The 21,023-nt window shown below is 50.7% G+C and overlaps 1 protein-coding gene across 1 annotated transcript; it reads right to left on the bottom strand.

The window, feature by feature from the left end:
* Positions 1 to 9,278: 9,278 nt before the first annotated feature.
* BATF3 (basic leucine zipper ATF-like transcription factor 3) lies at positions 9,279 to 20,515 on the bottom strand. Its single transcript, XM_035010510.1, has 3 exons — positions 20,368 to 20,515; positions 17,578 to 17,682; positions 9,279 to 9,781 (listed from the first exon to the last, which is right to left on the bottom strand). Exons 1-3 carry the CDS (start codon positions 20,443 to 20,445, stop codon positions 9,599 to 9,601), a joined length of 366 nt encoding a protein of 121 aa, XP_034866401.1. The 5' UTR covers positions 20,446 to 20,515; the 3' UTR covers positions 9,279 to 9,598.
* Positions 20,516 to 21,023: the final 508 nt, after the last annotated feature.

The raw sequence follows: 21,023 nt of genomic DNA on the forward strand, positions 1-21,023 counted from the left end.
CCTCTCCTGGCTTCAGCAGCCGGAGCCCCTAAATCTTTAAGGTCGTCTCCTGTCTGTGTCCATCCTCTCTTGGCTCCTTCTATCTTTTGCTTTATTCTCTCTACACCTCCAGGAATGAAGCTAGAAGGATAGGTTAAAAACAGATGGCAAAAGGCTTTGTTTGCCCAGGCAGTTTGGTTTTTATGATTGTAGCCACTGAAACTCTTTAAATAAGAGAAAGAACTGATCAGATTTAGCTTTGGGGCAGATAATTCCATTGGTGTGTGGAAGAGATGAGTGGCAGGAGGCCAGGGAAGAAAGTATTGCAAGTAAGAGAGAATGAAGCTCAAAACCAATGAAACTCAGTGACTATGGGGTTTGGGTCGTAGCAAGATACATCCTACCTTGGGCGAAAATTTTTCTATCTCTTTAGGAAACAGAGGGAAGGAGAGTTAAAGCACCTGCATTTTGCAAAAGCTCCCCAGTTAATCCTGGTTGAAAACGACTAGTCCAGACAAAGTGGCATTTATAGGGACTCAGTGAGAACAGAGGGAAGACAGGGATGGATGTGGGGACCACTGGACTTGGCGGAAGAAGGTGTCCAGGTAACTCTGCAGTTTCTAGCTGAGGAAGCTGGGGGGATGACGACTTCATTCTCCAGGCCTTGAGAAACAAAGAGCAGACTAGGTTTACATACAGGACTGGAGGTGAGAGAGGTTGAGAGAATTGTTTCTGCATGTTCCACAGAGAGCCCAGGAAGTCCATTGCAGCAGGCAGGCCCAGAGATGGGCCGACTCCCGCCAGCCCTTTAGCTTTGCCTCCCTGGAGCAGGCCCTGCTGGCCAGAAAGGTGCTCTCTGGGCATTAGTTAGTTGGATAGACACTGAGTCTTAGACTCTGAGCAAGTACAAAGCAACTTTCTCCGTAGTTTTGCTGTGGCGGTGGTTGTGTTATTTAGCAAGGACTTCGTTAACCCCTTGGTTTAGAATATGCTGGAACAAATTTCACCAGCATATCCATCAGGTTCCAGGATTCCACTCTGATGGCTCTTCCGAAGAGACTTTACTACAGGGGCGGTTTACAGAGATGTGGGCAGGAAAGGGGGGAACCAACAAGGGATGTGGAGGCGTCCAAGGGATTTCAACAGTCGGGAGCTGTTACCACATCCCGGCCTGACAGGGCAGAGGGAGAGAATGGTACTACTGAGGCCCAGGGGAAATGAGCTGCCCCTGCAGGAGAAGCTATAGTCACAGAGGAAGCAGCCCCTGCCAGAACGAAGGCTCCACGTCAGGAGGCACAGGCAGGAAAGAGCCCAGCCAACCTCTCCCTGCCTTCACACTCCCGGGGGGTGAACGCCATCGGGAGAGGCCGGGCCGAAGGCCGCAGGGATCGGCCTGCAGACACAGAGAAGGCAGAGAAGGGTGGAGAATGGGTCAGGTGTGTAGGTTGAGGGGGTAAACGAGATGCACCAGCACAACCCCCCCCCCCCCACACACACACACAGCCTGTGTGAAGCAAAGGCTTGGTGAGTCTGTGGAAGAACAGAAAAACCACACCACAGGAAGTCAAGATACTTGGATTCCTGACAGGCCTGACCCTCCCACACACACCGACTGTCCTCAGGGGCACCCTACTGGCCTCCTGGCCTTGACTGCCCTAGCTGTGAAGAGTGGGTTGGACCACGTGACTTTCAAGGCCTTCCAACGTAGGGTTCCTCCTCGATGCCGTCAGGCAGCTTGCTCCCTCGGCCGGCAGACCGACCGGGCTGGGCGCTGGGGTCCCCGCTGCCCGGGCTGCACCGCAAGCCCACCGGGCCCTGAGCCTGACCAAGGGCAGTGCCAGGGAGGGGGGGGGGCGGAGAATCCTGGGACTGGCGGTCCTCTGGAACTACACAGCATGCTCCCCTCTTCCAGCGAAGCCCTGCGACGTGCAGAGTCAACCAGGGACTTTCTTAAACGTATTTTTCACTGTGATGAGGTACATTCAGAAAGAAAGAAGAGTGTATTCATCTCCAAAAAGCAGCAGCTTACAGACCTGCGCCGCCGAGCTCCAGGTCCTACGCCGCACCCCCCCCCCCCCCCCAGTTCCTGATAACTGAAGATGAAACTTGAACAGCAAAAGGGAAGTCTCCTGTCTCCTACAGGGTATCAAATCCTGTTTCTACCCAGTTTCAGTTCTTAAAGACACAGGATTCCATATTTTCTCACCCAATATGCTGGAAGGCCAAGAACGTTCAGTGACCACCAACCACATTTGTTCGGCCCCCCACTCCCCCCACCCCCGCTGGGGGGTGAAATGGAAGTGCGCTGCAGAGCCTTTCTGAAGCCGGGCTTGGAAAGAGGGTCTGCGTATTTGTGAAATGCATCATCACCTTCCTCCTTATTCACCTAAAGAAGCGGTCTGGGTAAGTGCACAGATTTGCTCAGCCCGATCTGGGGCCCAGGGTGCCTCTAATGCTTTTACTTTCCTAGCTTCCTGTGGGGGACCAGATGACTCATCGTTTTCTTTTGGAGGTGGGAAGTTCTGTGCACCCTGGCTTCACTCCAAGAGTGGCGTCGGGGAGACTCCGGCTCCTCTGTTATGCCATGAAATGTCCCGGGCTGCTGGAGAACAGCCTGAGCTGCAACATCCTGGGGTCCTGCTGCCTTCCGAGCATTTATTTGCAAATACACGTTCAGTTGTGTGGGCGTTTTGTGGACTCTGTGATTTATTAAAGAGGACAGAGGAGGGGAAAGAAAGACAAAGAGAGCAATATAAAAAAGCTAAGGTGCCACAGGTGTTAGTAAAGTGCCCACGCATGTAAAAATACACAGTAAAGAAAACAAGGCGATGTGTCCCACCGCAAGAGAAGACAGGAAAATGTTTCCACGAAGATTCTCTTTAGGACCAAGACGTTTTCTCATCGAAGTTAGGTAACAGCACAAGCAGTAACAATCAGATGGGATGTGTGCTGTGACTCACATCCAGAATCGAGGAAAGCACCTTAGTAAGAGCTCTTGATCAACTTTGTCGGATCACAGAAGATTGCTGGAGAAAATCACATTTAGTGGTGATGAAAAGGTTGCTCGAGAGTTTGAGTAAACAATAAGGAGGAGGAACAGCCAATCAGAGGATTCAGGATAATAGAGACCAGGACAGCAAAACAGGAGAAATGGTCCCAGAGACTCTGCCCCTTGGAGACAAACACTCAATGGCAATCAATACGCGGCCCTGCTTTCTCGGACTCTGTTCACGTGGGGAGAACTTCCCCAGCAACACTAGGGTCGTTTGGCCCTGTTTAAAAATAAAGTGCAAAAAAAGGCAAAGTCATGGCCCTTGTTCAGATAGGAAATGAACAGGTGTTAAAATTTTTACTTATTAAAGATTAAATAAGATCATAAAGATGAAAGGTCATTAATCAATGGGGAAGCTGAGCAGTTGTGTAACCAGTTCAAAAGAGAATCCACAGAGCCACCATATTTATAGATTCGAAATATTGAAGTGAACGTGCCAGTGGAAGCAAACTGGTTTTTCAAGGAGGAGGGAGGGAGAAAAGTATATTGACTTCTAGGGACAGGACATAATTTGCATGTCTAGAGATAAGAATCATTTTGCATTGACACCAGCTAGCTATAATGTACAGAGTTGTAAAATGGCTCAAAGACATTGAAAGTCTGTAATTAGATAACCTGAGGAATGTCCTCTTAGACAATACATAGTTTTCCCCACGACTGATCTGTTCAATTTCTTTCTTTTTCCCCTCCAGGCCAGAGCCCCTGGTGATTCATGTATCCACCTCCTCTGTGTACACATGTCAAGTCTAGTACCCCTAAGCAAATATTAAAGACTTAAATAATAGTGTTGTAGAACAAATAAAAATAGAGTAACTATTTACAACATTTAAATAAAATTGAAGAAAACAACCAAGAGGTTTGTTTCCCGTGTGTTTTCTGCCCCACACCTCCACCTTCATCATCATCAACCTATTGTGCTTTCGACATTATTGTTACAAGATCTTTATGAAGCAACTTCACTGCTGACTTACAGGAATCCCTAATTTAAAACAGGCAAACTGACCCAGATGAAGAATGATAGGAACAAAGGAAGTAGGTTAGCTCCATGCCCTTAAATGCGGAAATAACACTGAGAAATTCATATCACAAATGAAGTAATATTAAATGATGGGGGTGTGGAATGGGGGTGAGGACTTACATGGCATGAGGACTAGGGAAGGAGTAGCCCTTCATTTCATCAATCACTCAGATGGATATTTTTAGTGCTTACCATGTGCTAGGCACCGTGTTAAACAACCAGGGATGTGTGGATAAATAACACGATCCCTGTCCTATAGTTGTTTACGATCTAAGTAGGAATGTTCCCGGTTCAGACCAGAGGGAGAACATCATTATCTCTCCCCTCCTCAAACTGAAAAAGGTCTGGAGGTGAGATTTCAGAAGTTATATGATAAGGTGATTCTCTAAGGTATGTGCATGTGTTGGGGGGTGTCTGTCCTTTGCGGGTCCTGGTCTCCCCCCCCCACATACATACACACAATGGACGCTTAACTACTGAAGGTTTAAACAATAGCTAATTCATAAATTAGTAACGACTAATCATTAACAGTTTTATTTTTAAATAAGTATTTTATTATTTACTTCTATAAATAAATGTATTGGTTGGGTACAATCAATCGATTATTAGAGTAATTAATTACTAATAACGTTTAATAATATTAATAATTAGCAAATTCACTGCAATAGTTCGAGAACTACTGCAAGGTGCATTCACTGGTTCTTTCCATTCTTTTACCTCAGGATGCTGGCCCCCACTAGTGTTTCTCCAACTCTCTTACTTTCTCAATTTCAGAAAGTACTGCCTGGCAAATTGAGCTTTCTGTGGGTTTGTGACATTTGGGAAGGTACTTTTTTGTCTTGCTGCTGGTCTAGAGGAAAGATTGCAAGGAACTCCATGAATGCCAGGATCCTCGGGAACAGTGCCACTTTCCAGGCCCCGGGCAAGGACCCTGGCTCTGTCCACGAATGAGGGACCAGAGATTGAGACAGAGCAGAAGGTGGTCTCAGGACAGAACAGAGGCTGATGCCCCGCACAAGGCCACTGAGAACTTAAACCGGTTCAAGAAGGGTCTTGATAATGGATGGATAGATACGTAGCAGGTTTTTTAGGGAAATCAGGGAAGTTCCAGTTCCATCTCTGGCCTTTCAGGATGGTGTCTTAGAATGCAAACACTGGACTGTCCCTTGCACTTTCCTCAGCATCGTGGTCGGACTTCTGGGCTAGTGGCCTTTGGCCTGATCTTCGATGACATTTCTGATCTTCTCAAGAATATTGGACCCGAAAAGGTCATGCTAGAACACCCAAAAGAGCAGGTGAGCTGCCTCCAGGGCCAGTGTCTGCCCTGAACATGGCTCCAGATTTAGGACACGAGTTCTTCAAGCATGCCACACCAAGAGCATCAGCACCTGCTGAGTACAGACTTTCAGTGTGGGTCATGCTAACGTTAGGTGATGATGCCCATGGTGGGGGAAGCGAACTCATTGATCTCCTTTGGTCCCAAATAGATAAATGGGGGTTAATCTCATCAAGGAAGTCCATTTCCAAATGGGCAATGCAGGAAAGTTCCCTTGACTCCAAGCATGGAGTGGTCTGCAGACACTCTGGCCTTGGCCAGCTCCACTCTCCCCTCCTTGAGTTACATGTCATTATTAGGGGGCTTCCAGCGGCACATCCCCCTGGGGATTCAGCATTACTTGCCCAGGAACAGGGAGGCTTTAGGTTCAGAGCTCAGGATCCCCATCCCCCTCTCCCCATCCTCCTTCCTTCTTTCCCTCTCCCTCTTTTTCTCCTTCCCTTCCTTCCTCTCCCCTTTCTCCTCTCCATTCTCCTTTCTTTCTGCTCACGGGCTTTCGTTTACAAGCCTTCTTGCTGTGGCACCGATGACCTTGCCAGGACTTCCTGGATATCGTGGGAGGGAAGACATGTCCGTGAGATTCAGCACCACCCCTTGTCCTCTAGCTCCTGCTAGGACAGAACCCGCAGCCCTGGTAAGTACACCCGGGACTATGGAAACTCTAGCGTTGATGGGAAAGAAGAGAGGGGCTTTTGGGTCTCTTGCTTTCCTGTCTGTTAGTGTCATCATTCTCAAGCAAGGTTTGGGGCCCAAACTGGGGCCTGATTCAGTGATGGAAACCCCAGTCTTCAAGGCTGGGCTGCTGCAACATAGGGAGGGATTGTGGACAGGAAGTGGTGTGGCTGCGTGGGTGTGAAGGAAGGGTTTCCTCCCTCTGACACTTTCTATGCTGAAGGGGCCTTTCTCAGCCTGCGTCCCTTCCCCCTGCCCCAGCCCAACACACAGTCACTTGGAGACTCAGTTCAGATGTGGGGTGCCGGACCGTGCATACAACAGCAGTGTGAATACAACCAAGTAAGTCTAAACCCCAGCAACTTATCGACTTCCCTTGTCCCTCCTGGAATAATACAATAGTTCCTCAAGTTTATACAGAATTTTTGCTTCTTTGGCATAGGAACTGGGGAGCTGAGATGCCCCTGATGGTACTGGGAAGTTGATAAGGACATTCTTAGCAGCCAAGCTCAGTGAACATTTGGTTTTCAGAACTCTTCTCACAATTGCCAGTTATCCTGGAGGGGACTTGGACCCCAGCGCCATGACTCATTTCCCTGGGCTTCCCTAGTTTGGGTTCCTTGACTCCACATTTACTGCTCTGACTCAGAAGTGGAGGCAGCCCCACCTCAGTGAACACACAGCTCGGGGGGAAGGCCCCCATGTTTAGCAGCTAGTTGGAATCAAGGCCTTGTTAGCAGATAAAGCAATTAGCCCATCGGAGCGAAGTGACTGGATCTGGGGCTATTTAGGAGGCACAACTGAGGGGCTTGGTGAATTATGCTGGGGACACAGTGCTTCCAACTATGAAACTATGATGCCAGGTGGGGGACAGAGACCTTTATTCAACAGGTGAAAACAGATCGAGAAGCATCTTTGAAGGGAAGACGAGATCATGAGTACAGCTGTGAACGTGTTGAGTGGGATACGTTTGTGGGACATCCTCGGAGGCATGGGAAGGGCAGCTGAGTATAGCTCCCCTCGTTCTGGGTACAGATGTGGGAATTATCAGTTTAGGGATAGATGGAGATGGAGGCCCCAAGAGGAGGAGTTCCTTTATACTGTGAAGCGGCAGGTAGAGAGACAGAAAGAAATGCAGAAGCTAGCGTCTTAATTTGAGGGATGAAAAGAAGATAAGACCTGAGATATGGCCATGAGATTTGGCAGCCAGAGCTTACTGGGGACCTGCAAGCGGGCAGTTTCAGTGAGGGGGTAGGAGCAAAAGCTGGATCTTCTTCTGGCAGAGACTGACAGATAGTCCCCAAATCCGATTTGTCCCCCACTGAGCACATGGCTGAATTTCAATCCCCAATGTCCCTGATAGCTCAGCGAGGCCGTGTGACTGAGGGCTGGCCACAAACTGTGGCGGAAATGGTGTACTATCACTTCTGAGATAGATCTGCTCCCCACCATCCTCCCTGGGCCCCTTGTCCCGAGTCTCGTGGCCAGAGTAGAGGAACCAGGGGACCCCAAGGCCTTAGGGGCACAGAGCAACTAAATGGAAGGAGATAGTCTTTGAATTATCGTGTGGAGCCAGGGGACTCAGGCCAGGGAGGCCAGCAGGAACAGACAGCCCGGGGTTAACAGTGGAACAGAGGAGTGCCAGAAGGGGTCACCGCAGATCAGCGGGCAGTACCGCCGAGGACTGTGCAAGCCAGGACAGACGGAAGTACTGCAGCATCAGGCTGAGACCCAGCCAGAACAGAAGGTGCTCCCTACAGGGACAGAAGGTGCTGGAGTTGAAAGACAGCAGCTTCAAAACACCTGCAGGTACAAGGCACACACTTAACATGTTCGTACTCACAGCCACATCAGCTCCTGGGACCCTGGCTCTGAGTCTGCCCCTCGTGGATGGGCTGGTCACCTGGACTGTGGCAGTCCTGGCCAGCCTTGTGCGGTTCTGACAGAAGGTCATGCCACGTATAGACCCCAGGTCCTGTCCTAAGTCACCTCCTGCGACATGGCTTCAGCCTGAAGCTATCAGCTCTTTGGTGGGTCAGGAGTCACGTCAGACCCTCTGGGGTTCCAACCTGGTTCTGCTCCTTGCTCACGGGGGACCTTGGGCAAGGCCTCTCCCCCACCACATCAGAGCCCCTTGCCTGCAAAGTGAATGATCAGGCTGGATGATTTATCAAGTCTCTCTTACTAAGAAGGGCCACCTTTCCCCTGAAACAGCTGTATTCAGGAAGCTTCGGCCTGGTTCTACAGCAGCCTGGGTCTCTAATGGCAGACTTCCAATGCCTCTGACCAGGGAAACCTTGCAGCCTTCAGCCCGTGTGAGTTACAAGAGACCCGCAGACCTCCAAAAAGCCTGGGGGGGGGTTGCGGGGGACACTTCCCCAAGAAAAGGGAGGCTCGCGAGGAGTAGCCAATATGAATACTTGTATGAAGTCAGCAAGTTGGTCACCCCTGGGAGGGGCTGGGTCCTCTTTCTTTTCTTACTCTCTTCTTTTTCAACATCACATTTACAACAAAGCATCTTCCTTCTGTTCCCATTTCTTGTGCCCTTTATGATGGCATGGCTCCGCCTTCCACAACTCCCTTGGTCCAGGGAAAAAGAGAATTGGAAGAGGATGGGGAGTCCTCCGCCATTTTGCTTTTCTCACTGGGGCCACCTTTGACTTGTCTTGGTTCTGCTTTTCCTGAAATAATAGTTAGACGGGACTTTTGAAAGGAAATTGCTCTCCTCATCTGCCAAAATATTTGTTTTTTTTGGGGACAGATGGGGACAGATTTCCCCATTCTGTCGTGACTCATACTAACATAAAGTGAAATTGTCCTCTGATCCTACGCCTACTTATGGAATGGGGAGATGGCCCAGGAGTGTACAGAGAAGACAGGAACACCAGCCTGGAATAGAACAGTTCCCATGAGAGTCCAGCACGGGCGGGGGTGTTGACTGAGACAGAGGGCTACCCAAAACAGAAGACAAGCACGAGTCATGCCCAGCATGACTATCCCTTGGTGACCCAGCTGGGGTGGCAAGAAGTCCCACTGGCCTTTGCTCTGCAGGCCCACGAAGGTGCCGCTTGCATCGAGCACAGTTACGGCCTCAGGGATGATGACCAGGAGGAGAAAGCAAGACCCAGGAGCCACAAAACAGCCTGAGAAGACAGAAGGTGACGACCTCTCCAGGACTAGGAAACGTATTGTATTTCCAAATTCCAAGACCTTGGCAAAAGGAGAGATCATAACCATCTTTATTATTCAAATTCTAGAGGTAATAATTCTACACAGCAGGGAACCTACTAGCTGCCAAAGTGGATTGAGGTGACTCCTGAGGGTGGCCTCCCTGCCCAGATCCGCTCAGGGCTCTGAGAGGCGCCCGCGGGAGCGTCCTGCAGAGCCGTCCGTTGAGGACATGGCCAGGAGCTCCGAGGAGGTGACCTGGCCCCCGGTGCCCCTGGACACAGATGCGGAGGGAACCCTCCTCCCCACTCTCCGCTCAGATGTGAAAAAGACCAAGGCTCCTCCGTCGGCAGAGGAGGACGATCCTCGGGCTTCATCGGGGCAGGCAGCCGGCCACAGGGTCCGGCCGTGGCACTGGCACAAAGTTCATGGGACACAGCAGCGGGCACATCTTCTCGTGCTCCTTCAGTGCCTCGCTCAGATGCTTGAGCTCCTCCGTCAGCTTCCCGATCTCTCTCCGCAGCACAGTGTTCTCTTGCTCCAGGCACTCGTACTCCTGGACAGAGACGCAGAATGCGTGAACTGGTGACTGCAACCACATTCCCTCCCCCCGGGGGGGGGCGGGGGCTTCCTCCCTACCCGCGCCCCCTTCCACCACTTTGCTTGCTTCGTGTTGCTCTCCTCCCACCAGGATGAAAGGTCCACAAGGGCAGGGCTGTGCTTTTTGAATCAACCTGACTGAGATACGATTTACATCAAGTAAAATACACCAGCTCTGGGGGTCTCATTCAGTGAGTTTTGGCAAATGTCAACCAACGTGATCAAGAGAACGTTCCCGTCACTCCTAAAAGTTCCCTCATGCCCCTGTGCAGCCCACCTCCCCTCCCCCAACTGCTGAGCGGCTCTCTGAAGATCTCTGTTGGGGTCACTGCTGTGGCCCCAGCACCTGGAACAGCGCCTGGAACATAATACGTGTTTGCGGACAGCATGAGTAAATGAATGAAAGTATCCCTTGCCTTGGCTTCGTCCCAACACTCATCTGTGAAGTTCCCACTATATCCAAGTTTTCAGAGACTTACACCTGGAGGGGCTCAGCCCAACCCACACAATGCAGAAAACAGACATCCAACGTGTGCTGGGCACTCTCTTCTTCAAAGGACAGTCCCCGCCATTTCTGAGCTGCTCTATCAGAAAACTCCTCTTTGCACTGAAACAAAATCTCTTGCTCCTTCAAACCCACCTATTGGGCTTGGTTCCACCTTATGGAACCACACAGAGTAAATTCAATACTTTTTCAACATCGCAGTTCTTGAAATATTAGGAGACAGCCCCATACCACTTCCCCTTAGGTATTCTCTGAGCTCAACTGTCTCAGGCATCCTGAGTTCCTTGGGTTTTAAGACTTCTGGTCCTTCTGCCCTCCTGGAGGTCATCCCAACACACACTCTCATCTGCCGGGATCTCTCTGAAAAAGTGTCATTCCCAAAGGGCAGTGCATGATTCTGGGTCATTCCCAAAGGGCAGTGCATGATTCTGGGGACGGCTTGACCATGCAAAGGGAGATGTATGGAGGTGGCCTGCCCTGGGGCTGGACCCACACCTGCAGCCACCTCACCCTGGGGAGTCTCCCTGAGCTTGCAGAGAAATGCAAGTTTTGTTCACCTCTGCTGCTTCTCTGTCTATATTTGGATGATGACTGATGTTCTGAAGATTAAGTGTGGGCTCTACATCCACTTCTCCTGACTTTCACTCTGTTCACTTGGGCATCTTCCAGCCTAGCAAAATCTTCCTGAATCTCAACGTGTCAGTTCACAGATCACGATACTACACAGCTGTAAGCTGTCCATTAACTTGATAAGTAGGTCTTCCTTTTCTTCCTCCAAGTCACTGACAAGTTCTACAACACTTGGCCAATGGCAGAGCCCTAAAGCATGCCAATAGAGACCATCTCAAAGCTGACAATCTTATTTAAATCTTGCTGCAATTTTGTTTACCATGCATTTCCTGAGGTGGCAACCCAACCTTATTATTATCCAACACATCTTTTCTCTGACTAGTAAATTTTTTAAAATATCACTAAAAAAGTCTGATCTTTTTGCAGGCCTCTAAAGCACATGCAAATTCTCAACTCTGCCCCTTTGCTAATGCTATTCTCTTCCACTAGACTACCTTCCTCCTTTTCTGTGTGAGCCCAGCTCAAGCCCACCACCTCCAGGAAGGCTTCCCTGATCACAGCACCTAATGGAACCACATCCCTCATTATGTGTTCTATTCAATCTTGTATCCTATTCAATCTTACTTATACTAAATAAGATCGCTCCCCAAAGATCAGAAAGGTATAGCACCTAGGAGCCTCTTCTACCCTCTCCTGTAGCTGTGCCTGATGGGAAACTGCCCAGTGACTCCTCTGCCTCCTTCTCTCACCCGCTTCCTTCCCTCCCCACCTCTAGGCACCAGAGGGGCTACACACAGAGGCCATCTGAGCCCTCCCCAAGCAGGCCCTCAGGGTGGTCTGGAATACTCTCCGAGGCAGCAAGCTGCACCCTCTCCCCCCCACCCCGCCCCACAGGCTGTCCCAGGTCACTGACTTCACTAGCGCATGGGCTCCATTCCACCTTCAGCCCTCCTGCCAACCCCAACTCCTCACGCTGTCCTCTGGCCTCTGACAGGCTCTGGTCCTGGAGCCCGAATTCCACCTACATCACAGCAACAAGCCCTCCGTGGGCCAGGGAGCGTGTGAATGGGAAGACAGGGACAGTCATCGCGGGAAGGCTGCCTGCAGCTGCGGGATGACAGGCTGCAGCTCTGTGGAGTGCATGTACACACACACACACGCACGCACACACACACGCACGCACACGTGCGCACTCCACCCCGCATCTAGAAATGCTCTTCACCTCCCAGTAAAATGGAGAATATATGTTCCAATGGTCCATCCCCGCGTCCTCTCAACCAATAGGTTTCAATGAGCTAACATTTTAACTAGATTCCAAAAAACAGGAAAGTCTCTTGCTGTGGCAGAATATTCTATTTCTATATTAGCTTGTTTGCCCTTCTTTATTTATTGAATTTTGCGGCAGGATGCTGTGAGCTTCTGAGCTTTATCTCTGAAAGCCATGAGGGGCCACACTGCCTAACGTCTTCCTGAGGTACCACTGCTTCCCCCGAACCCCAGTCCAGCAGGCCCCTCGTCTGCCTTCTCTGTGGGGACTTTCTCTTCTGGGATTTGACTTTTACTCATAAACCTGCTAAGGGACTTTCATGGAGCTGAGGGAATAAAAAGGAGAGAAGAAGTCAAGATCTTCCGGTGAGGCCAGCTCAACAAAAATAAAAGGAGTCGCTGGGACAGGTGGAAAGGAGGTGAGAGGACGCGGGGATGAAAGGGGAAAGAATAAGACCCCCTTCACACCGAGAAGAAGGTACCTGGACTTGACATACGTGAAAAACATCCTATAGAGCACAGTGCCCCCCAAACAAGGAATTATCTGGCCCCAAATGTCAACAGTGCCTAAGTTAAGAAACCCTAGTCTGGGCATCTAAGAGAGGTTGACTGTGGAATGAGGGCCTGTCTGGGGGTATCCAGGGTCCAAGGATGAAACACTGGCAAATGAGCTAATGTGGGTCCCCAGGACCAGAGATGATAGCGAAGGAAGAAAGGAAATGAGGGGGTGGAAAAGGCCATCAGGAGGGCACAGCCACACACAGACCCCATTTCACAAGCGAAGAAAGTGAAACTCTGAGAGGTGCAGTGACTTTTCCAGGGTCGTGCAGGCTTGGAACCTGATTTCAAGGTCAACTGCAACCCTTGAGCAAGGAAGTAATTCTGCTTTCACTTGGCAGTGCCTGGCCCCAAATTTCCCCGAAGTGGTTACCAGCAGTAAAGCGCCGTAAGTGCTCAGGATTTTACAATAAAGCCTATTCCCAAGCCCTACTCTGATCTCCTTCCCAGCAGAAAAATTGTATCATCAGGACGGGCTGTACAAATTGGTGTCATCATCAGTTTCTGAACTAAGGAGGGATGACATGAAGCATTCTCTTAGAACATGCAACATCTGAAGAAGCCATGACAACACAGACCACAACCGAATTGCCCAAGAAATCTGTCAGTTGCTGACATTTGGGGTTCCTGAGGATGGCATCACTGCCTTCCTTTTCTGACTCAATGTTCTTTCTCAGTCTTACACCTTGGGCTGCCTGGCTCGAACCAGTCTGACCCACTTCTGAGACACCTTTCAGCCTGCTGTAGAGAGCTGGACTATTCATGCACGTCCCTATTTGTGGATGTGGACTCAGGCGTGTGCCTAATGTTCAGAGATGAATAGGGGCTGAAATCCCCATGAGAAGTGTAAGCGCCTCAACAGGATGATTTGAAAAGCCACAGTGAGCGCTGAGGTACAAAGACACACGTTAGGAACAGCTTCTCGGCACCACACTCGGGCTTCCAGCAACCACCTCTCTGAGGGGAAAACTCAGATTGAAGAGTGACCCCAGCCTCTCTCAGGCTCTCCAGGCCCTGCCCTCCAGGGAGGCCCCGCCCTGACGGACTGTCCCCACCCCCCCCCCCCCCACCCCCATGGAGAACTGGGAGCGGCTGGAGGTGGCCCAGAGGCTTCTAGGAGCTAACACTGGAGGAGGTTTCTCAGGGTGCTGGAGGTAAGGGAGGCTCAAGGTGAGTGAATGAGGTGGGCAGGAGAGAAAGGTGGGAACTCTAAACAGCTCTAAATAGTCCCCTTCGTGGTATGCAAGATAGGCAAATAAAGATCTTGAATTCTTTTGAGATATGCAGCAATGCTATCAGCAATGCTATCCCAACGCCACAGGATGGGATAGAGAAAGGACCGAGTATAAGCCCTGCTCATGGGCTAAGCTCCAGGGAGTGGCGGCGGCCCTGGCTACGAGGTGGCAGCTTTCCGCACCCTTTAGAGTCTCTGAGAGAGCAGGCCTGATCCCAGGTTGGAGGAGTTTTCTGAGACTGTGTCTGGTCCTCGCTTGCCCCATCCTTGACGTGGCCTGGAGCCCAAGGGGGCCTGACGGGCTTTTCTGCCATGACCCTGAGCAGTGTGCTAGGGGCTCTGCCCTCAACTCACTCCTTGGAGCATGGTAAAACAATTCTCCACCACATTTTTAAACCAGATACCCCACCCTCAATATGCAGACTTTTTTTCAAAGTTAAAAAAAAATACTCATTGTTTTACTATATTTACCTTTTTTTTTCCTATGTTGGCCCCGCAGAACATAGATCCCCATAACTGGGATGCCCTCCCTGGAAGGAGGTGAGGAAATAACAGCAGAGCTATTATTCGTGTGCTACCCTTCGGCCCAGAGATGACATTCCTGTTCTACCTTAGGATTGGGATGTGTTTCCATTTTCCTGAGCCAGCCACCTGCTTCTCCACCTCCCCTTGTGACCAATAGCACTAGTATGTAGCTAGGACAGTAAAGGTATGGGCTACAGCTTTGGGGTCTGTATATGGACGGAGCCACTGTCCTGGCCTCCTGAACACTGTGTTTCTCAACAAGACTGGCCTCGATGAGGTGATGTGCCAGTGGTGGGTAAACCTGATCTAGTCTGGCTCCACAGAGTCAGAGAAGGGAGTGTTCTCCCATGGAGGGACTGGGTTTCAGATCAATTAGTCCCATTTCCCAAAAGAGCACCTGGCATAATTGGTCATGTGACACAGTGTATGGACAGCAGAAGAAGCTAGGAACCCTACAGAAGGGCCCCCCCCACCATGGTTCTAAGAGGGATTGGGCAGGAGTAAATGTGGTACCACCCCTAACTTTCCCAGGCATCTGGCTCATTTGGGTATCAAATCCAACAATGACAGATACTGAGAGAAACCCGTCTTCTTTGACACTGTAGTATTTATGTTACCTTCTGAGGTAGGCAGAATAAAGGCCTCCCAAACATGTCCCAAAGATGTCTACATCCAACCTCTGGAATCTGTGACTATGTTACCTTGTGTGGCAAAAAAGACCTTGCAGATGTGATTAAGAATCTGAACGTTGGGAAGATTATCCTGGATTATGCAGGTGGACCCAATGTAATCACAAGGGTCCTTAAGGAAAGAAGAAGTCAAGAGTCAGAGGAGATGTAACAACACAACAGCGTCAGAGTAACGCAGCATGAAAAAGACTTAACTAGCCAGTGCTGGCTTTGAAGATGGAAGGGGACCACAAGCCAGGGAACACAGAAGCCTCTAGAAGCCAGAAAAGGCAAAGAAATGGATTCTTCTCCGGGGCCTCTGGAAAGAATGCAGCCCTCTTGTTAATTTTAGCCCCATGAGACCCATTCCAGACACCTGACTTCCAAAATCGTAAGATAATAAATCTGTGTTGTTTTAAGCCACCAAATTTGTCATAATTTATTACAGAGTCCATAGGAAAAGAATACACTTTCCTTGAAAACTCTTATGCTTCCAAAAGTAGGAATGAGATCTTACTCCTCTCTGTGACCCAGCAGCAAGGACTTGCCCATGGTGGTGCTAACAAATATTTGTGGAATGAATCTACTCGCCCTTGCTCCATGGAAGGTCTTGTCGATGTCATTTAGCCACCACCACGGACATAATCACTTGGGACTTACAACTGAGTGTCCCCTAGTGTTTTCTTATATTAATGCACCTGGCTTGGATGAAAAGCTTCTTGAGGGGAAGGGCCCTGGCTGCCCAGCTGGCACACGGGGTCTGAACGCAGGGCCATGCGCTAATTGAGCCGCAAGCGCCTTCTGGGGTTATCTGGTAACATGAGGCTAGAACCAGGACTGTTTCAGGAGCAAGGGGGAAGGAAGAAAGGAGGCAAAGGACATCCCACCTCTTCTTTGGAAAGTTTACAGGACCAATTCAGGCCGGGAAGGACCTTCTCTGATCCTCATCTGAGGATCCTATCTCTTTTTAGGGGCCAGCCTTCCTATTTCCAGGAAAGAGTCTGATATTTGTAATTTATGCCCACTGTGAATTTCTATCAGTGGGTCACCTCTCCCTGGAGTATATGCATCCTAAATCTGTTCTCAGTTCACTGTGAAAAGGTTTTCAGAGATCGTTTTTCCCCCTCATAAGACCTCGGTATCTGCTATGCTGTCAATGCCCCAGACTCACCTTGCTAAGATAAGCTGTGATGAGAGCAGGCAGGGAAGGGCTAAATTAAAATCCTCAATTATTCACACCATCCCTGTCTAAAGGTGAGAGTTCAGAACCGTCACCAATTCTTTGGACAGATGCTTGGATGCCTTTGAGGCCAGTCCTGATAGGGCGATTCTCATGTCCTGGCTGTGAGATTACGTGGGATTATGCATAAGGGTAGAGGAAAATGGAAGAGTTCAGGATAAACCCCAGGTTCCTGATGTGGGTGATGAGAAAGGTGGTTAGGTCCATTAACTCAACTTTAAGACAGTGAGAAGAGAGAGTCTCAGTGTAAACACACATATCACGGTCACGTTGCATCCAAGCAGCCTGCAGCAGACCCATCTGGACACATCTACGCAGACACTGGAGGGGGTCTGGAACTGAGGTCCTGCCTGGAGCAATCAACGTGGGGAGCTAATGCTGAGAGAACAGATTAACAGATCATATCTTCCAGGGTGGGAAGGAAAAAGGACAGGGTCTGAAAGCGTGGTCAACATCAACACTTAAGAGAACTGACAGAGGAAGAGAAGGTAGCAAAGAAACTGAGAAGAAAGGTGGTTAGGAGGGTCAAGTGGGAAATGCGGTCTCTTAGAAGCTAAAGACCTTGAAAGAAGGTCTCAGGGAGGGGGTAGGGTCAACGGTGTCAATTGTTCCAGGAAGGTCACGGTTGATGAGTCTAGAAAGAAGCCCCTGGATCAGGCAGTGCCAAGGCACTAGGGGTCTCCTTGGGAGCAGCTTCTGTAGGAAGCTGAGTGTGTGCGCGCGCGCGCACGTGGGCGCCTGCGTAGGGTGGTGTGCGTGCGTGCGTGCGCGTGCGTGCTGGGTGGGGAGGGGTGGCAGAAACGCTAGCACGGAGGACGGGGGAATAAATGGCCCTGAGCTCATGGAGACAGAGGGTCTCTCTGGAAGGAGCAGGGAAGGGAGGAAGGAAAGAAAATAAATGGGACAGTAGCTTAAAAAGGAAAATGGGATCAAGAGGAGGTTTTGTTTCATTTTGTTTTGATTTATATTGAGAGGAACCTGAGAGTGAGGAACAACCAGCGGAGGAGGGAGAAAGGTGTCAGTGAAGACTCAGAATACTGGGCTGGAAGGACGCAGTGAAATAAGACGTACGTGTCCAAACTGGTGGTGACCGGGACATGACCTTAGGGCCACCACCACAGTGTGAGGGCGGAGGCTGGCTCCTCTCCGTGGCCCTAATGTGGCTCTGTCCCAACCACAGGCTCACCTCGTGGAGTTTGTCAGCCTTCTGGGTCTGCTTCTTCCGACTTCTCTGAGCAGCAACTCGGTTTTTTTCTCTCCTTCGGACCTTCCGGTCATCATCCTCTGGGCTCTGGGGGGAAATGTCTGGTTAGGTGTGCTAACCTCTGGGGCGCCTTGCTTCACCCTCCTCTGTCCTGTCTCTTTCCCCAGCATCACTTCACCATTTTATTTGTAGTCCCGGCAGTGCTTGTTGCTACATGGGTGGGACAGCAGTAGCCCCTGTTCAGCCATGTGCAGTGGCTGAGTTTAGCTGTTCATCCCCATGACCCCCCTGAGAAATGTGTGCTGTCACTGCCATTTAAAAGATGAGGATAAGAAACTCAGGGGGTAAGGAACTTGCTCCAGGTATCACAGCTAGTAAGTGGGTAAATGGGAAGTGGAACTCAGGTCTGTTGGACTCCAAACAAACGTTCATAAACCTCTACCCCACAGGGTGTGTGCCTGGAAGAGGTGCAGTGTGAACTTCCATCTGAGAACAGGGAAGGCAGAAGGCATGTGCTCTCTGGAACCTGCTGTATGCCAGGCCTTAGACCACCACACACAAACAGGTACTTTTGATACTGAATGCAAATTTTACACTGGTAACTAACTGCAACCACACAACTCTACCAACACACCAAATGATCTTAAACACCACCTCGTTTGAACAATGCTTGATGGACATTTTGTTTCACAGGTCGGAGTGAATCAGAAAGCAAACTGATGATGTGTCTTGAAAGCTCTCAGCTTATATGAGATTTAACCAAACCTGGTCGAATCCTTCAAGAGTTATCCTGAAACAGGCAGGCTAAAAAAAATGTACCTACCAAGGTAAAAACACTTCAGTTATAGAAAAAAAACATGGAGAAGTAGAGAGTATTTGCTTTCCAGAACCCTCTGAGAAGGTACCAAAGGGGCGGGGAGGGGGTATACTACCTTTAAACAGTTTAAAAGCCAAGAGGTTAGTAGGATACAAACACAGGAAAGCTACTCAATTATTAACATTAATGGAAAGCAAATATTGATAATATAAAATAATGGGTAATTTCAGTTATTTTATCTGGTCTTGTATTCCAAATATGAGAGACACTTATCTTCTCCCCAAGTTCCAGTGGGTAAAGAATTTTCAGTATGTGGAAGAATATAAGCCTATAGAAGGAGACAGATGAATAACATATATATAAATAATATAACAAATTGATGTGGTCTGGAAGAAATGCTTAAGGGAACAGGCACAAGGTGTTAAAATGTAGTTTTTTAGAGGCAAAGAAGCCTTGGTTAACATAAACAGAACACCACAGGGGCAAAATGTGGTGTACAGGACAGAACTTTAGCTTTAGAAATACATAGCCCCTGGTTTTGTCTCTTACTGTCAATATAGCCTAGGGGAAATGGCTTAAATTCTCTGAATGTTCAATTTTCTCATTTATCGTTAAGTGTGAGTCATTCATTCTTTCAATAAGTATTAACTGAGTACTTGCCATGTGCCAGGCACTGTTTTAGGCACTGGAGATGCATGCCCTGAACCATTGATCCGTAATCACTGCAGAAATCATTCTAACAGCCTAATGCTTGGGACTAGCATATGATAAAATGAGATTTTATCCTAAAGCTCCCAGCACATGGTATACCCTTAGTAACCTCTGTGGAGGTTGCTATTTTTTGAGTCTCCCATAGTGCTTGTCACGAACTCATGCCTTTTTGTTCACAATCAAAAAGTCATAGAGCCCAAGGAAAAAACCTGCATCCTGCTTTCTGGGAGCAGACCCTGTAAACTGGATTTATCACCTATCACACCTGATAACCCAGCAGTAACATTTGATCAAAACAGAAAGAGGGAAGCAAAGTGTTAAGATAGTCATAAGTTATTAACTATATCTTAATTAGTCCTCATAAAAATCTCCAGAGGTTATTATTCATTTTACAGGTGGGGAAATTGAGGCTCAAAGTAGTTAAGCAAAATGCCCAAGGCCACTCAGCCTGTGTGGTAAAACCGAGGTCCAAACTCAGAAATGTGTGACTCTCTAGCGTCACCTGATGACACTACGTGCCAGGCATCGAATTGGGAAGGGGGTTGCATAACGATGAAGACTGTACAGAGCAGCAGAGTGGGAAGTTCTCTGATGGCCATCCCCGCGGGCAACTTTATCTCAGTTTCCTGAGTACGCAGTTGTAAATGTTGCCGAGCACAGCATGGAGGGCTGAATGCGGGCCGAGGGGTTTCCACCAGCAGCGGGGTTGGAGTCCTCCCACTGTGGGCCCCCACCCCGCACCCTTAGGCTGATGGGTCCCGAGTTCCCCATTCGGACGGTAGACGTTGGGAGTGCCTGGATACGAGCTGCTCCTTCGGGCCGAATTTCCCCTCTGCGCACGCTGGCGCCCGGGAAGGGTCACGCGTGCCGGCGGTAGGGTGGCAGCGGGCGCCAGCGCCAGGATGGCGACACCGGGACAGCGCGGATCCCACGTGCGGGGAAGCGTGGACGGTGTCTGGGCGTCTGCGCCCTCCGGTCTCTCCGCTTCCCGGGGCGCAGAAGCCGGGTCACCGTTCCGGACGCGGCGGGCACTGTGCGTGAGCTGGGGACCACCGGGCAGAGGCGCCCGCGGCGTCCCCGGACCCACCCCGCGCCCCCAGTCCTGCCGGTCTCTGGCTCCCGCAGCTCCCTTCACCCCAGCACTCAGAGTTCACCACCCCGGAGCCCCAGACCCACCTCCTCGTGCCCCTCGGCGCTCCCATACCCGCATGCCCGCGGGCCTCCCTGAGCCTCTAGGTCACTACCTGCGGCTGCGGCTGGTTCCCGGGCGCCGCGACGCTCCTCTGCAGGACGCTGCCGGCCGCCGGGAGCACTTGCGACATGCCGGGCGCTCCTCCGGCCCGGCCTGGCCCGCCCCGCCGCGCAGCCTCGCGGAGGAGCGGCCGCGCGGCCCGCCGCGCCCTGCACGCGGGGCACTGCCTTACCGGCACTCTCGAGTCACCCGCATCCTCGCGCCCCCGCACCTGCCGGCCACCGCCCTCCGCCCCGCCCCCTCGGGCTTCCCGCTCTCCCGGCGCGTGCGGCCGCCGCACTGCCCGGGTTTCCCCACTCCTCGCCCCGGCCCGCCGGCCTGCGCGTCCCCGAGTCTGCCCGCCCCTCCTTCTCTCACTCCCGCCCCGCTTCCTCCTCTCCCCGCCCTCTCGCCGCACCTCGGGGTCCCAAATCCCACCCCTGCCGCGGCTTTCCGCTGGGCCCCTGCGCTTCGTGGAAGTCACGTGGTGGCTCCGAAACCCGGGAGGGAACGCGAAGCCCCCCCAAGAGAGGTGACGCTGGGGCGGCTAGGGGTTCAAGGAGACGCAGCGCAGCCTTTGGGGTCCTTCGGCCGCTCTCGGGGAACTCAGGCTGAGAGACACAAGTGGGTGGCTTGGGCGGGGCGAGGGGGGTGTTGTTTCCCGGTCCC

Source organism: Mirounga leonina, unplaced genomic scaffold, assembly GCF_011800145.1.
Source record: "Mirounga leonina isolate KUSES-001 unplaced genomic scaffold, KU_Mleo_1.0 Mir_154, whole genome shotgun sequence".
Lineage (NCBI taxonomy): Eukaryota > Metazoa > Chordata > Mammalia > Carnivora > Phocidae > Mirounga > Mirounga leonina.

Excerpts from the sequence above, each read along its gene's own strand:
- BATF3 (XM_035010510.1), bottom strand. The coding sequence starts at position 20,445 with ATGTCGCAAGTGCTCCCGGCGGCCGGCAGCGTCCTGCAGAGGAGCGTC. Across the intron at positions 17,683-20,367 it reads GGAACCAGCCGCAGCCGCAG|AGCCCAGAGGATGATGACCG; the intron begins GTAGTGACCTAG and ends ATTTCCCCCCAG. Across the intron at positions 9,782-17,577 it reads AGGCTGACAAACTCCACGAG|GAGTACGAGTGCCTGGAGCA; the intron begins GTGAGCCTGTGG and ends GTCTCTGTCCAG.